Below are 18849 nucleotides of genomic sequence, written 5' to 3'. Positions count from 1 at the left end.
ATTGTCATCTAAAATTCTATCTAAAATAGAAGGAAGGATGATGTCGCATTTTCTTGTAGACAGATGTTTCTTTATGCGCTTCTATAACAAATTGTTATACAAATATCAGGCTGTTTTCCAGCGAGGCCATTCTACTGTACATCAACTATATTGAGATTTACCACAATATATGTACTTCGCTTGATGACAAAAACCTATTGTATGGTGTTTTGTGAAGAAAATTAATAATATTGAAACATTCTGGCTGTGTCTCTTGCAGAGAGGGTTTTTACTGAAATTGGATATGTATGGTGTTATATGTAATTTACAAAATTGGCTTGCTAGTTATATAAACAAAAGTACGCAATCCAGTTTTATCTAGTTTTGACAACACTACAAGCCGAAGCCCCACAGGGTTTTCAAACAACGTTCTTGTATGAACAAAATACATTATTAAACTGCTCAGCCAGACTGTTTGCGGATGACAAATCCCTAGAAGCATCTGAAAACACGGGCAATCATTACAAGTAATTATGAATGAGAAATTAAGCTCGTTAAGGACTGGTTACTCAAATACAACCCAGATAAACTGTAATGTTTGGTCATTCCCTACTTTGCCGGACAGCTGATGTGACGATAATGGGTTACGAGTAATGGTCCGCTAGTTTGCCAGCTATAGTCTGTCTTCAGCGATTATTTGCCACCCATAGTCTCATTTTGGAGACATGAGAGTTTGGCACACTTCCAATTCAGTAATTACATGGCACCAAATTATTTTGAGTGAACTCGATTTCTAGAACCTAATTTGAGTGAACTCGCATTACATTAGCTAAATTGAGCTAAGCCTATTCAAATGATTACTTGTCATTGTCCCTGAGTATAAAGAATGTAGACATGGTTCCCTCATTGCAAAATAGCATACGCACTAGTAAACATTAAGTTCATTAGCTATATTAGAACTTGTAACCATAAACACCCTATAGAAACAGGTAGATGTTAAAAAATTCATTTGTACGAAACTATTATTGTAATTACCCAAGGCACTTCTGTTGAAAATAAGCAACTTTGTGAAACCCGGACTGCGTATACTCCCATAAAACAAACTTGTACATTTGCATATTGCTCTACGTTACTATTGTGATCTTCATGAGAATAAACCATTCATTCATTCCAAATTCAAGGGGGCCATGTTTCAGACCTGATTAGTGTCCCTGTGTTGGAATAATTATTATTTATGTATATATAAAAACAATATAAATTATATATATATATGAACAAAGCATTTATGCATATTAATTATGTCTTCAGTTACAACTGATAATGTGCGAAATGTGTATGTACGAATTTTATCATGAAGACAAAATGTACAAAAATGTTGAACTGCTGAGATAAAAAAAAAATGTTAATTCAATTTGGACATATGCAGAGTTTACTTACGTTTATGAAGTGATCACCTGCATATTACCGTGAAGGAATATACCTAACACAGTCACTCATACAAGAGAAATCTACAGGTCAGCCGACATCAAAGGCCTTGCCGATGAACTTTTGATTGGGATTCAAAATGGTAAATTATTTTATATCAAGCGTTCACCAAAGTCTTGTGGCGTTGATTAGAAATTATACAAACGGCAAGTCTTCATTAAACTTCTTTCCTCCAGTATTTAATAATGATCAACTTTATGAGGATAGCACCGAAGTATAATAAATGAATATTTCACAAATCAAACAAAATTTTTGTATCCAGACAGGAATATTGAAAAATAAAACTGTTTTGTAGACTGATAATTCATTATCCGTTTATCTGTATCCAAACGAAGTTTATGATATTTTTGTCTTCAGCAGACACTACAAAGGTGGAATTTCCAATATCTTTCTGCAAATAAACGCTCGATTTTTAGCTGACCCCTATCAGATGTCTCTAACCAATCCCTTTCTGAAAATGTCTTTCCTCAAGTTACGAATGAAGCCTTTGTTGTCCCTGTTCCCAAAAACGTAGTATTAATGACTGTTCCTTTATACACTGGTTGCACACACATACTTTTTTTCAAAGTGCGTTTTCAAATCACGTCTTCAATTATTCTAGAGATAATGACATAGTTTCTCATCCCCAATCCCAATCCCATAGTTTCCCAATCCCCAAACCAGGAGATTCTATTGTTAATCAACTGACGTATTCATAAGATTTTGTTGCCGGTGTTGTAGCTAAAGGATAAGAAATTAGAGCAGTATTTTGTGATGTAAGCAAAGCATTCGACAGAGTTTGGCACAGGGGTATTATTTATAAATCAGAAAGATATGGTATAAACGGTATTTTAATAAAATGGTTTGAACGTCATCTTGAAAACAGTGTCGTAATTAATGGATTTAGATCTCATAATAGGGCTGTTTTCGCCGGAGTACCTCAGGGTTCAGTTTTGGTGCCGCTCGTATTTATTATTCATATAAATAATACATTGACGGTATAATGAGTAATGTGGACGATACGTCGTTATGTGTTTTATATGCTATCATGATCATCCCGAGGTAAATGCTATTGTAATGAACGATGAAAACAAATATACAAAGAAACTAATTGTCATTAGCTGTGTCGGAGAAGATGCTTCATAAACTAACCATGTTTTACAAAATAGTTGATAGCACCGTGGCATGTTATTAGTAACTAGACTAGACTATCAGATGTCGTTGGTTATAATCTGCGCAATCAAATCTTCAGACAATAAACTGTAGATTTCTTCCAGATTTCGTTAAATTGTGCGATTCATTACCACCCGAGAATTGAGAATCACTGAGCCTATCGAGATTAAGAAATGTAATTTCAAACCATTCTAATATCAAGATGAAGACTCTTTCCTTTTTGCTTAAATTCTGAAGAAATACACCAACACTGCAAACACTCTAACACACCCTAAGCGTAACCAAAGCCGGAGGTTAATAAAACTTGCTTAACCGATGATTCCAATGTATGGTGATCAACAGTATCCAATGAATACAGCATTTCATATGCTTTGCGTGGATGCCTATGAGTAGGAAAATTATTCAAGAGAAATCTTGAAGATCTATGCAGAAAATCCAGTGAAATGTTCTTGAGATATCTCGCTGACAAGGTTGACGTGCTGAAATATTCAAGTTTCGCTATGATGTTGAAAATTGAGTTTGCGATTTCCTTGATAAAGATTCAGTGTTGAATACGGAACAAAATTCAGTGAACGGCTCTTGAGTTATCTTGTTGACAAGGGTAAAACATAAAAGTCCTTTGTGACTGGTATCTGGCTCAGATGGACGCAGTGTTTCGGACGCTACTTTTCCTGTGTCTGGTGAAATATGCATCAACTTTAATACAATGCATTAATTCGGGATTTGCAGTTACATGGAGATGTTTTGACGGTCGCGTTGTCTCAGAACCTTTCATGTTTGAAATTACCAATATTTACAGTCGTATACAGTGTGTACTTCTGTGTCTCCAGAACAATGCTTGCGTGTCTGTCTTTTACAGACGGCAACACCGACGGTGCCAGTTCCATGACGTGTTGTTCATGTCGCCTAAGGACGGGGACAAAGAGACAGGAACCGAATATTACAGCTTAACAGCAGGTGATGCTTGCGATTATGCATACAGAATTATTCCAATGTTTTGGCATTGATCATGCGCCGTTAACGAGAGTAACAAGACAAAACATCGAGGAGACTGACACAAACCATAATGTGTGTGAGTGAATGAGTTACAGTTTACAGCCATATAGGCCGTATTTCATGGGCCGAATATCGTGACAGTATAGTAACGTCTCCCTCATTTATCCAAACAAATTTAGGCAATTTATGTACCTGTCGGAAAGGGCATTAACATAACTAGATTATTCCAGATTTAATCATGAAATGTGCACGTAATAATCTCTATCTCTACCGTATACACGCAACAATACAAATGAACATCAATGGATCGATGTAGATCGCTAGAGACCATGGAGAGACACGAACGTGAAGATCTCGTTTCATTACTGCTCTATAGCACTACGCCATCTTAATAAGAACAATGTGATCGCTCGAAACCCTGTTAAACTTTCCATCGTTTAGTTTACCTCTGATCGAGATGGGTTTAAACCTATTTTGGGCGAACAAGCCTAGTGGCTTATATGAACGCCACTCCAGGCACTGTTCCAGTATAGCTGGACACATAATTGAAATAATCCGACAAGAAAAGAATGATTCTGAGACAAAGAACACTCAGGTAAATGACCGAACCATATGTACTGAACAACATAAGAAATTTTGCCAGATATGCTTGATCTCAACTCAATGTTAATGGTAATTTTCACTTTCCATATTTTAGCTAGACCTCATTCGTAGCCAAAGTTGAAGAGTGGCAGTGGGAACAAGGTTTCAGTTCAGGGGCTTATGTAGCAAATACGTTGTTTTGTTTTTGTTTTGTTTTTTTGTTTTTGTTTTTGTTTTGTTTTGTTTGTTTGTTTTGGGGTTTTTTTTGGTTTTTTTATGGATGACTATTAGTGACATTCTGGGGTGACTGGACATCGGTACCCACAATCGAACTGCAACGTCAATGTGACACATCTTAGACATGTAGAATATCAAAGTGCACCTTGTGTGATGTGCTATACAACTACCATCATATGTTATGAATCTCAAAAATATATGTATGCATTATACTCAATATAATCAAACCTCCTTCTGCCAAACCAGAAGTTTTGATGCGTTGCAGAGGGAATGCATTCAACCCTCTGTGTGTGTGTTCATCATCTTTACTCAAAAACTACTGGATGGGTTTCATTGAAACTTCCTGGATCTCTTTGGTGTGTTTCCAGGACAAGTCAATTAGATAGTGAAGACAGTATACTCTTCCATAAAAGAAACGCAAATTCAAAGCATCATTGACCAGTTGTTTCTGTTATATAAATCAACACAAATAAACGTTCCAGCACTGTAACTATGTAGGACAATGTATTGGCATTTCGTGCATGAAAGAATGGTAGTCATCATAGTCGGTGTGGGCAAGCTGGGTTAATATCTGGACAGAGCCCACCTGTGACCGTGTGTAAAAACGCTGGAGTCAACTTCGTGTGCAGACACTTGCAGAATTGTCACAGTGCCTGGTGCACGGTACCCAGTCCTGTGCACTTAAAGGAACCCACAAATCCGTTGATATATGACCAGATGGTGGTCACATGAATACGCGTAAAAGCCTAGTTGCGGGTACAGCAACATGCAGTGAACTTTGACAAATTACTGTGACTCAGTGTCCTAGTCCATCAAGCTGTGAATGTGTACCTCGATAACAGAGATATAAAGAGAAGCATTCCATATAAGTTAGCAAGGCGTATCTGCATGATTTTGTTTCAAATACGGACAAGGAATATACTACTTGAAGAATTAAGATCATACAGTCCCGTGGGTACCCAGTTCTACTTGTGAAAGATGGAATAAAGAAATCAATGAACATAGACAGAAAGACACCGTTGAAAGTTCGTGATAAACAAATAAATACTGCTGTCAATCTGACCAATGAGTCAACACACAACCCCAGGAATCCGGGACTTTTTCATATCATAAGACAAAATGTTCCAATCTTAAATGCTGATATTAAAATGAATTGAATTATGGCAAATGTAACTATGATAAAAAGTAAACGCCAAAGCCGTAACTTAAAACACATATTGACATTTGCCAAATTCGACCCATGTATTAAACCTACAGAATTCAGTGTCTCAAAATGTAAACGGGGAAATTGTTGAACTTGTGAGTATATATTTGAAAGCTCATGTAAAAATTTCATGTACGCTCTAACATGGACTGTATTCGGACTCGGTATTCTCATCACTGAATATGCTTTGGACCTATCAGTGTGTCTGTATGATTTCCCCCAAATCAGAGTCGCACTGCGAACAAACCTTCGCAGCTGCGACCGCTATCTTTGTTGACACTGGCAAGTTTAGCAGTTGTAACGTTTGCTTAGCTGATGGGCTATCGTGAGAATGCGGAGCCAGCAAAGGGAGGTGATACATTCCTGCACCATTTAGAAAAACTGACTGTTGGCCAGACTGCAAGACATGTTGCAAATCATTTTTCTGTTCATGTTCGAACTATAACGAGTCCAAGCCACTGGAAGCACAGCCGACCGTCCTGTCAGTGGCAAACCGCCTATGACAACGTTGAGGCAAAATCGGCAGATTGTCCGTTATTAAAATCGTTTCGTTAGGGCTACGGAAAGTGCACGTACAACCATTCGCAATTACCAGAAAGCAATCGGCGTGGACACAGGGCGGAGGCGTTTGAGGCAGAAAGCGTCAGATGTCGCAGGCCTTATCGGGGTCCAACCATTACTTTTCGAAATCTTCATGCTTGTCTCTCGTGGGCCACACATCATCGGAACTGGCGTTACCGGGAGTGGCGAACTGTAGTCTTCTCCGACTAGAGCAGGTATTTTGTCTCGACGGCTGATGGCAGAGTGAGAGAGAGGCGACGACGCGGAGAGTGTTTTGCACATGATTGTGTCCTGGAAGAGACTCGTTTGGAGTATAATGATGTGGGGTGCTGTTTCTCCCAATCACAAATAGAGCCGTATGGTGTTCCAGAATGTTGGTCCTGGTAGAATAATAATAATGATCGGCGGTACAGCGATGGTAATAAACCAGCTGAATTCCTTCACCAAGTCTGCCCAGAGTCCGTCCTTTGTGGGGAAGCTGTCTGAGAAGCCAATGCATCGTGTACAATCAGTGTGTGAAACATAACAGCTATCCAACCGACTCCTTCGCCTGAATGAAGTCAGCTGGTGTCAAATGTGAAACTGAGGGCTCCTTTCTTGCTGCTCAGGACCAGTCACTTCCCACTCGCAGTCGCCAGAATGTGATTCTTAATCAAAATGTCGACATGAAATGTCGACTATGCAATGAATTCAGAGACTGTCCAACTAATTGTCAGTGGATGCTCTTCCTTGGCACAAACAGCATATCTTAAAAGACATGATGGCATGGCTCGCTGCTTTTACTATCGTCTGGCTTTGACCCCAAGTTCCATCCATGGTACGACCCTGAACATGTCCAGGGCGTCCTGGAAAATGATGTTTTGTAACTTCTCTGGAATGGGCCAATATACAGCCTGAGACGAATTCCAGTCAACGTACCTGATCTTGTTCTTTAAGATAAAGCCAATGAATTTATTTATATCATTGAATATTCTGTCCCTTTTAACAGCAATGTGACTGCCAAGATTCAGGAAAAGACGATTAATATGCGGACTTCGCCTTTGAAATGTCTCGCTTGCATCCCAAGTACACTGTCGTCAGGCTTCCTCCCATTTGTTCTCGATGCCCTTGGTTTGGTACCACCGGAACTCTTGGCGAAGATCAGGAGAGTTCCCGGGTTCTCCACCGGGAGCACAACCCTTCTGACACTCTGGGTAATGGAGATGGCTGCAGTGTTGGGGAGCCTTCATATCCTCCTGAAAGTTCTTGGTGCGTTCGACTAGGCAGTGTTTCCTGGAAGAAGTTCCATTCGCTGTCTGGGCTATGTGTAGATGGGGCAAGGGTCCTGAGCTGATGATGAGTCTTACCAGCCGGATTGTGCCAGGATCACCCAAACCCTCTCTGCTGCATTGTAATCTATGTAAAATAATAACAATAGCATTCTTGTATCGTGCATATATCCATGTCGATGCTCAAGCAATATGATCGTTCCAAGCAGAGAAATACTCTGGAATCTAAAACCACATTAAAAAAACATATATAAATGAACAGCAAGAGAGTGTGCATTGTTTGTGAATTCTGGAGGAATGCCATCTGTTGCAGGTGACTTGCCCGATTAATTTCAGATTTTGTTTTAATACATTCTCCTACTGGCCGGTTGGTATCTGCTAACATATCAATCTTCAAACATTTTTCACAAGGCAAACTATCATTAGCTTCAAGGAAAATGTGTTACAAAGAACGTTTGACCATCAGAAGAATTACCAGATCTTTTAAGAATGTAAACCATTCGCTTTGTATTAAATCATTTTATGACGTTCACTAGCAGTGAGATATTTAATTTGTTTCCAAAACTCCATGCATCCTTTACTATTTGCTACACTTGACAAGTAATTCAAATTTTCAGAAATTATTGTGTTTTCCTTCTTCTTGCCAATCGCCTGAAAGTAGATGGATGACAAGTAATGTCTTTTAGCAATAGCACAAAATGACAAAACATCAAGTAGCACAATACCTTTGAGCAGCTGCTAAATGGAGAGCCCCTTTTCTGTTTACCAACAACGTAATGAATCGATTTTCCAAGTTGTACACTACGCAGTTCAGCGACACATATTTCCTTAACGATGTCAACGTGTGCTGAACGTGATTGCTCGCACGTGATCTCAGCACGTGCATAAAACAAAAGCATGATCCGCCCGCATGCTCAAAAAGTGATCATGCATACATTATTGTGATTTGATGTAAATGGCTCTTTGGTAGTTAAAAGCAAGGGGGTTTGCAGGGTTTGCTTTGTTTACCATGTGTAACTGATATTGTGTATTTTAAGCGCTTGCTCATTTGGATACGTCCACAACCGTCTCCTCAACTTCTGCTACCAGCTGCATCCTGACAAGATCTTCTACGACGATGGTATTGCTAACTGTACTTCAAGAGGTGAACACCTTGTTGTTATTGACAGAGAGGACAAGCAGAACCACATCGCCAAGCAGATCACATCGTCATCACGTTTGTAGATGGAGAATTTTACCCTTTCTTTTGTTTCATTTCTATTTTGTTCTTGTTTCAATTATCCATGCTAAGACGGCTACAGCAAAACATCCTCAAACTCCCTCTGTGGCAGATTAACCAGACAATTTTAATTTGATAACAAAAGGACTTTCTGTATATTCATGGAAGATATTTGAGGCTTCTGCAACCTTAGAGTAAGGAAATCACAATGTGCAAGCGAAACATTCTTGGAAACTTCACATGAACATTGATAACAAGTTAGCCTCTCATGGTATTATTAAGGTACGTTTAAAGCAGAATGTTCATCGCTGCGTCGTTTTCTCCCTGACCTCGTTCATTCAAAGCATTATTGGCTCCGGTAGCCCCTGTTGTTTTTACTCAACAATTGTGAGTCTGGATCTGTGTACGGCGAGTTTTGTTGTGAGACAAACTCAGCTCATACTTTCTTTCAAGACAAATGTTGCTCAGATGACACGTATCGGGATTTGAAACTACATTTTGGCAGACAAACAAGACTCACTGAATCCCCAAAAGTCCCCAAAATTACGTGTTATTGAACTCTTACAATCTGGATCATGTCCAGTATTTATATTTCCTTTTGTTAGTTACACATGAATTCGTTTATCAAAATTAATCATTTTCACTTCAAAAGAAAAAAGTTCTTGTTCACATTTTTCAGGAACACAGACAGTAAGCTACTTTTTCGATGGCTCAGATGCGGCAAATGAAAGAAAATGGATATTCCACTATGGTCGACCTATGACCTACTTCGCCTGGGGGCCAGGTTACCCCAAAAATTACTCTGAGGAAGATAATTACGTCGCCTCCAACAAAGGTTACAAGAAACTCCTGTGACACGACAAACCAAAGTGGCAAAGAAAGTACTACGCCTTGAAGGACGTTTGAAATCAATGGGCATAATGTGAAATTACTGGTAGTGTGTCTTGCCGCTACAGAATTCACGGAATAGGCAACTTTAGTGATCATCACACTCTTCAGAGGCGACTGTGCTTGTTAGAGGCGACTAACGGGATCGGGTGGTCAGGCTCGCTGACTTGGTTGACACGTGTCATCGGATCCCAATTGCGCAGATCGATGCTCATGTTGTTGATCACTGGATTGTCTGGTCCAGATGCGATTATTTACAGACCGCCGCCATATAGCTGGAATATTGCTGAGTGCAGCGTAAAACTAAACTCACTCACTCACTTCAGAGGATGAAACCCTCTATGACTAAACTACCTGCACATCGCTGTCACACCTTGAAATTTGTCTTTTAGTGTTCGTGTTTTCATTCTTTTAAAGTTGGTGTTCAAGTTAATTGATGTGTCACATAAACTGGCATGTTATTAGCATAAATTATATATCTCCATCATAGTTTGTAAAACATACGATAAATATTTTTGCAACTTTAGAGATTTCCAGAAAGCACATTTCCCTTTCATTGGGAGTAAAATATAGCCCTTGTAAAATGCACGTGAAGGAGGAAATATCAAGGCTCTGGTCTCTTGATAGCTAACTATTATCTTTACATGAATGACATTTATTTCGCTCTCACAATTTAGAGATAAAATAACATTATTTGGATAGCTGCTACTAATAATAGCACCAGAGCAACTGAATGTGAATTTTACGTAACTGTGTATTTATTTAGTATTCCGGCTTTGTGAAGGCGGGCTGTAGACAATCGGTTACGAAGCACACACTCTAATCTTAACATCATCATCGCTCTGTGCAGTTGGAAGAGGATGACAAGTGATAATAAGTCTGCGAGCCCGTCCCACTAATCCCATTAGCCACAAGAGTTTGTTTCTGAAGACCCATTTCTCTACCCAAGATAGACAACCGAATGATCAAAGTTACAAAGGTCTGATTTTGAAAGAGTGAGTGGCATGCCTAAAGGGAAGTTTTTCTTTGTTTGCATTAGCAGTAAGGTATTTGAAGTGAGTGAGCACGTTGGTTTCGCGCCGTTTTAAGCAGTATTCCTGCCCAGTACTGTCAAGTCGGGGGACACCAAAATGGGCTGCATACATTGTGCTCATTTGGAGAGTAGGACCCCCGTCTTAGCGTGAAGAGTGGATGTGAATTTATGTGAATGTTCATGAATGTTCTCAATCTTCTTTGACCACAAACTTTCAGAATATTGTGTGATTACGTTAAAACTGTTACTCTTGGTCAGATCTTGCATGTTGTTCAATCAGGATGTGGGATCACACACAGACGTTGCGACGCTAGATTATTATTGTAACAAAGTAAGAGACAACACCAGAAGTACAAGGATGTGGATATTTTATTCCAAGCAGGACACCTGTCCTATCATAGGTACTCGTTAAATGCTCTCGTCACGATATGGCTGCAATATTGCCGATGTGACGTCAAATATTAACTCACTCACTCACTCCTATCATAGGCCCAGAGAGACGTTAGGACCAGGTCTGAGTCCAAACTGGCTGGCGTGTACACCGGACAGCTACCGAGACTGTGTCTGTGTCTGCCTCTCTCCTTCTGCCTCCCTTCTTAAGGCTCGGAGTCCTGGGTTTATATTTGCTTCATATCCCATGACCAGTCAACCAGTCAACCAGGGGTCGGGCATACGTCATCGCTTCACCACTTGGTGGTTAAACACTTGTTTCACGCCCCATCTTTCACTGCTGTTGTCACTGCGGTTTATGAGAGTCTTCTGCTTGTCCTGCAATTTAGGAGGGTACTTCAAGAATCCTTTCAAGAGTCCTTCTCTGGTCATTCTGTGGTCAACTTGCTTGTCGTCCTGTCCCTGACCGCTGTCCCCGAACTGATGGAGAACAAACCAAGATATTTATAATCCTTCGCCATAGAAATGCTTTTACCTTTGTAAAACCAGATCTCTTTTGCAGAGAGGGGTCCATCTCTACGAAATACAAAAATTTTAGTTTTGTTTATATTAACAGCAAGACAACATTTGTCACAATAAGACGCTAAGATATTAATTTGATTTTGTAACCCAACAACTGTATCAGAGACAGTAAAATTTCAGCAATGTCAGGAAACAATTGAATGCCATGTTTGCCCGAGTGTTGTATTTTTTTAGACAATTCATTAATAAAAAACGAAAAAGGATTCGGACTAAGAGCACTACCTTGTCTAATTCGAACTGGACAATCAAAGTAATCTGTTAGGCCATCGTTACATTTGACACAAGCTATCAGGTTGGAATACATAAGACTTAACCATTCTGTACATTTTGCCATTTACACCAAGTTTTCTAAGACATTCAAGCAACTTTACATGATCCACAGAGCTAAACGCTTTCATAAAATCGACAAACGATATATACAGTTTATGTTTACGAACTAACAGTTGCTTTATAATAATGGCATGAAACAAGAATACACGCTCTTGAGTGGAATAATCTTTCCGAAAACCAGGCTTTGTTTCAGGGATAATATTTCTCATGTTAGACCACATAGTAAGTCTGGAATTCAAAATACAAAAAACTGATAATCGAAATACCTCTATAATTATCTAGATCATTTGTTACCACTTTCATGTATGATTGTGAAGACAGATTTAGCCCATTCATCTGGGTACACGCCTCTGTCAAATAATTGGCTGAAGCATTTAGTCATTAATCTTCTTTAATCAGTTCCACACAACGTTTCGGGATCACTACAGAACTCACACTGAATGTTCAGATCAAGTGATGTTCACCTGATGAAGAGATCTGTAATGATCCCGAACCGTTCCGTGGAAAACATTCAAGAAGACTAATCTATAACTTGGCCACTTTTGTTACTGTCCTAAAAATTCTTATATGCGTTACCATTGCTTGTTTACAGACATATTACTTTGCGGATTCTTCTCGTTATTATTGTAAGTCTATATTACAATATGTACAGAGACTCTGGTCTCTTAAGGTGCATACATGTCTGTCCACATGAAGAGAGTAAATCTACATTTGAAGGGAGACTGTTAAACATACATATGCCCGAGAGTTGAGTCATTGCATCATCCAGTGTCACGGTTAGTTTACGTCCGCTTCTTAACTATGAGAGTACACAAGTTTTGCCCCCTGTACACTTGGCCGCGGTCTCTCTGCCTTCTGTTTGCGTTCTAAAAATTACCAGGAGCAGAACTGTCGCCAAACTTTTGTAACTGCTCTAGCATCCCTTGTGCCTTTCTTGTACGACTTAAGATGCCAATTTAGACATTTTAATGGCGTTCTAAGAGCGTCCAAGCATCCTCTCTGTATTCCCTCTGTCTACCCTCTGCCTTCTATATACCATCATGTGCAAGTAACGGCGTCCATTCAGCATTGCCTTTGATTTTTGGCCGGCCGTTGTGGCCTCCTTGTGCCTTCATTGACGTTCGCTCTGCCTTCTCTCTGTGCTCTCTGGCGACTGTTTGACAACCGACATGCTGTGGACATTTCAGTACCTGGCTACGACATTTTGTCATTAGTTTCACAAGAACAGGGTACGTGAAAATATCGTATAACGACTTCAGTAACCATGGACAACGAACCGCGTTTGAAAATAGCTTGAATGCTGAGAAACGAGATTTACCGTTTTCGAAACACGACGGCCCTGAAGTGCCTCTTGAACAAAATAACGTCTGTTGCTTGATTTGAATCTATTATCCATTCATGTGTAACCCCGGTCCGCAAGATTCTGTGATCTGGTACCCACTGAACGCGACTGGAATACATTCAAGTGAGGTTTCCAATTTAATCAGCATCCTTTAACATTTGGAACTCCAAATTGTTCTCCGGATACGGGACGATCTTCCTTTGAAAGACATATAGTAGTCTCAATGACGTGAAGGTACCATGCATGCATCAATGCACAAGGTGGACACACTGTGAACTTGTGAATCCCACCTGTATTGTGACTCACTTTCCACATGGACACGCATTTCCACATGGACTGTGGATCGTTGCCATACCTTTCAACAGTAGTTTGCGTAACTTTCCACTTTGAGTATATTCCACAAATATTGGAATAAACACGACTGGGATGACTTGGGGTGTTGTTTACACTGTAATCAGAATCGTCGAACACAAGGAAAACTCCGACATTTTTTCTTTGGATATGGTATGTTCTTATGGTCATGTAACCGTTGCCTTACCTTGAAACTTTTGTTGGTTTGTGTAACCTTTCCTTCAGAGTATATCCCACAATAACATCCTCAACAAGACTGGTTTGGAGCTGGTTCATGCATTCAATTCTCCACTTATAGACAACACTATCATCTTGTGACTGAATGATGTCATCTTCACTATGTTCAAATATCGCAAGTTGAGCATTCACGTTTACACACATACATACAATTATTTCCGAGGTGAATCCAGACACATGCCAGAATACAAATGATCTGTTACCATATTTACTTACATCGTTGTCTGGAGAATCTGATTGAGAATCGCGCCGCACGACAGCTCGTTTTCCTTCTGGCACCGACCTTGAATCTGAGGAACCTGTTTCAACAAGAAACAAATGTGAGTATATGATGAACCGAGCTCACTATACGCAATACATAAACTGAAACCGGTAAAACTTTTTTTCCCATGGGGCAGTGGACCACTCAAGAGATTCCATGATCGCATCCCTTATAGGCAGCTGATGTGAGTAAAGCCAATATCGACAGGAAAGTACCATTCTCGGCAGACATCAATCTGGTCGTACTGAGACACAAGACGATTGAATCAGATCCATTTTTGTAAAACCGTTCTAAAACAGCTTTCGGTTTAACGACGACACTCACAGAGCTACATATTTGACATTGGGGACAGACAGACTTAGAACAAATAGAATCCGCTTGCCAGACGTCGACATGCTGTCATATGTCACAGACAAAATAAAAATACTGACTATTTTGGCTTAACACTCTCTCCATTAAGATCGATGCACACCTCAGAATAAACATGTGCCTCTTGGTAAACCGACACTGACATAAAATCTTAATATCACGGACCATATATAGTCACAGCCAAAACAGAAATAGTGAGTATTTTGGCTGAACACGCTTTCCATAAAGACCAACACACACCAGAGGAAACATATGTTTCATGGCAAACCGACACTGACATAGAACATAAATGCATGTAGAAGCATCTTCGCCCTTTCAAGGGAATTATTAACCAAAATTCGCTCTGTTATCTAATCTGATTGGTTGAAAAACATTATCAAAACGTCTTCGCGACCGACGGATTCCTGGACATTGCAACGCAATCTGTTTCATTGCGTATTGACACGTACAGATATCGGGAATTCAATTTGAACCGACCGGAGGTTTCAAATGAAATATTCCCGTGCCTCTAATGCTCAGTAACACCGGAATTGGTCAGCACATGATGTTTTTCTCCTAAATAGCAGACTGAACACGACATGAGTTGCATGCTTAGACAGATATGACTGCTTGCACAGTTCGTCAAGACAAGACAATTGTTTATTTGTTTCAAAGACTTGGACTGTTCGTTCCTCGTCTGTTTTCTACAGCGATTTACATTTGTGCCCGACACTGGAAGCTGAGCTTAATATTTATACAACACGGTTTATTATTACTCATCGTGATTCAACAATGGAAATTTACATCTACATTGCAACAGCTCTATCAGCTAAATTTCAGCTGGAATTTCCGAGTAATATTTACCTATTATATTACACTCAGTTTGTATGGTGATTTGGAGACACAAGCAAGAATATTTTTCTATCGATGTTTTTGTTCTATTTCAGTTTGTAGTTTATGACATTATATTCTAATCTTTGTTAGGTAGTTTGTGTGGAATCAAATTAAGTTATCAGAGTCATATCCAAACACCTATTTAACAGTCGTGTAGCCTTGACATTGCGGCGTCAAAAAACGAACAGAACATATCAAAGTCGTCAAAACACTTTTCAGTAAATGTGCAAAAACCAGCACTCATTTTTACTTTAAAAACACAACAGGAACATGCTAAGTGAGTGAGTGAATATTGCTTAGCGCCGCATTAGCAATGCTGCAACTATTCGTGGCGAGAAAACGTCTTTCGTTTCACCATGCCAACAAAGCACACAAATATATTCTCTTAGTTCAGCGTCATGTTCAAAACCTTCAAATGGTATATGCATCCATCGAACAGAGGTGTCTTGGTTGATAATTATAAATGTCGGGTATATTTAATCGTTAAAATGTATTGATTATTGCCTTTTCAAAACGAAATATCTGTATTCATTCGTTGCTTTAGTCAGTTTCTGGTTTGAAGTTCACTTTACATTTATATGTGATTGTAGAGATGCTTTTTTGAGTAATCAGTATGAGTGGACCCACTTTCGTTTAACTACTTTCATCTTTTAAAAATACAACGCATCCAGCGACAATCAATTCTTGTTCACATAGCCGAGCCCGCTTCGTCAACCTAGCCCTTTGTCATACAGATCTGGCTACATTAGCAAACAAAGGGAACGAAGATAATGCATCAGTTCGGGACTCGTCTGGGTGAATGGTCATTAAACCCGAGTATACTTTGTATAAGTGGAACTAAAACATCGAGGTAAAGCTTCCTCAGCCTTTGGTCATTATCTCCACCCATGGCTGTAAACATAACAAATCCACGTATATCAGACGGTTGGGCAAGTTGTGCACGATGGACAACAAAAGGATGGATGAATTTGCTCAACCATTTACGGAAATATTGACACATTCTGTAAGGAACTCTATTATATTGTCGTCCAATATTGATAATGCTGTCTAGATATTTTTTTTATTCTAAAGAAGTACAAAGTCCTGTTGAATGAGCACGTCACCGTAGCGACTGTGTACGCAACAAACAGGCATGCAACCAAAGCGGTTTGATGAGGAATGTCAAAGATACATATATCTATATTATTAAATAATATTTGTCAACAAATAACAGTGAAATATATATAAAACACGTCACAATTTAATTCTGGACTCACAAAAGTCCAGAAACTCTCAGCACTGTGGCCACTCTCTCACAAGGGATTTCGCAAAATTAAACATACAGCTGTTATGCATGTGTGCTAAGGATGAAAAAATGAAAAAAATTTTTTTCGAAAACTCAAAATTTAAACTCGCTCGCCCATGGGCACGCCCATGGGCGAACAGTGGCCAATGGGTAGGCCCATGGGCAGGCCCATGGGCGAAAGTGTTTAATTTCATCCAGAATAAATGTTTTGGAGGTTGTAAATGAATGAAAAAATGTTAATAAGTATCATGACACAAATTTCAGCTTGTTGTGACTTGACTCTGCTAACTGACAGCGATTTTAAAAAATCTCGCCCATGGGTAAAAAACATATTGGCCCATGGACGAGAATAATTAATTTCATTGAAACTACATGTTGTTTTTCAGGCTTTGCAGCTTTTCAATGAATTAACGTGTATTTATTATTGTCTTGACACGAAATTAAGCTTATTTTGACTTAATTCGGCTAATTAAGAGTGATTTTTCAAAAAGTCTCACCCATGGGCGAAAACCATTTGGCCCATGGGTGAGAATATTTACTTTTACTCAAAATTCACCTTTTCCCATGTTTTGGAGGTTGTGAATGGATGAAAGTATGTTCATAAGTATCATGTCACAAAATTCAACCCATTTTGAATTAATTCCGTTAATTTAGAGCTATTTAACAAAATCTCACCCATGGGCGAAAAACATTTTGGCCCATGGGCGAGAATATTTCCTTTTACCCCCAAACCCATCTTTTCCAATATTTGGAGGATGTAAATGAATGAAAGTACATTTATGAGTATCATGACAGAAATTTCAACTCATTTTGACTTAATTCCTCTAAATGAGAGCAATTTTGAAAACTCTCGCCCATGGGAGAAAGACATTTTGGCCCATGGGCGAGAGTATTTGCCTTCACTCAAAATACATCTTTTCCTGTGGTTTGGAGGTTGTAAATGAATGAGGATATATTTATGAGTAACATGGCACAAAATCCAACTCATTAGGACTTAATTCTGCTAATTGAGACCGATTTTCAAAAACATCTCGCCCATGGGCGAAAAACATTGGGTCCATGAGCGAGAATATTTCCTTTTCACTCCAAATGCATCTTTTGTAATGTTTTGGAGGATGTAAATGAATGAAAGTGCCATTGTGAGTATCATGGCACAAAATTCAACTGATTTTGACTTACTTTTGCGAATTCAGGAAGATTTTTAAAAATATGCCAGAATAATCACTTTTACTCAAAATACATCTTTTCCTGTGTTTTGGAGGTTGTAAATGGATGACGATATATTTATATGTATCATTGCACAAAATCCAACTCATTTTGACTTAATTCTGCTAATTTGTAACAAGTACAAGAATCTGGACTTCCACTTAAATTTTCATAGCTTTTTTTTATTGTCTTGGGGGTTGTAAATTTATGAATGAAAGTGTGTTTATAAGTATCACGACAAATAAATGAAATCATTCTGGTCTTAATTCGACTAATCTCGCTCGTGGACGAAAATATTTTTGTTTGCTTGTTTTCTTTATTTTGCAAACATATGGTTTAAAAATAGATGAAATTCGAATGAAAATTCAGTTTAATTTCGTGAGTTTAGTTTTATGTCGCACTCAGTAATATCCCAGCTATATGGCGGCGGTTTGTAGATAATCGAGTTTGGATCAGACAATCCAGTGATCAACAGCATGAGCATCGACCTGCACAATTGGGAACTGATGACATATGTCAACCAAGTAATCGAGTCTGACCACCTGATCAGGTTAATCGCCTCTTACGACACGCATAGTCACCTTTTATGGCAAGCATGGGTTGTTGAAGCCCTTTACTTCCAGCAACATATACAGTACACTTAGAATGCTAAGCCTTGAGATTCTTTTGAATTTAGGTATTCTATAAATATAACAAAATTCAACCTATATCTATGAAGTTGAAGTTATTTGTGAAAGCCCTAATCAAGAGTGACCAAACTGCAAAGACTATGCTGGGACACATTAATAAACGGTGTTGTGAGATCTTTAAACTGTATTGAAATATGTCTTGTCAATTCCACTGACATTCATCAAATGTACCTACTTTGTAGTTTTATGTGTACCTACCCAGTTTAGCATGTTTCGTTTTAATAGTGTGGTCTCCATTTTTAGTAATTCCCGTTTGCCCGTCCCGGCTTTTCTTCGTCCGAGGTTTTATGGGGTATTCTCCTATTTGTCAGACCAGAAATAATCTACAA

At 39.0% G+C, this 18849-nt stretch overlaps 1 protein-coding gene across 1 annotated transcript; it reads left to right on the top strand.

Moving 5' to 3' along the window:
• Positions 1–3515: 3515 nt before the first annotated feature.
• On the top strand, positions 3516–9538 carry LOC137296538 (C-type lectin domain family 17, member A-like). The gene is made up of 3 exons (XM_067828344.1): positions 3516–3573; positions 8501–8680; positions 9363–9538. The coding sequence occupies exons 1-3, from the start codon at positions 3516–3518 to the stop codon at positions 9536–9538; spliced, it is 414 nt and encodes a 137-aa protein (XP_067684445.1).
• The last annotated feature ends 9311 nt before the right edge of the window (positions 9539–18849 follow it).

Source organism: Haliotis asinina, chromosome 9, assembly GCF_037392515.1.
Source record: "Haliotis asinina isolate JCU_RB_2024 chromosome 9, JCU_Hal_asi_v2, whole genome shotgun sequence".
Classification (NCBI taxonomy): Eukaryota; Metazoa; Mollusca; class Gastropoda; order Lepetellida; family Haliotidae; genus Haliotis; species Haliotis asinina.
Note: the sequence above shows the minus strand (reverse complement) of the source record. Positions and strands in the feature narration are given on the sequence as shown.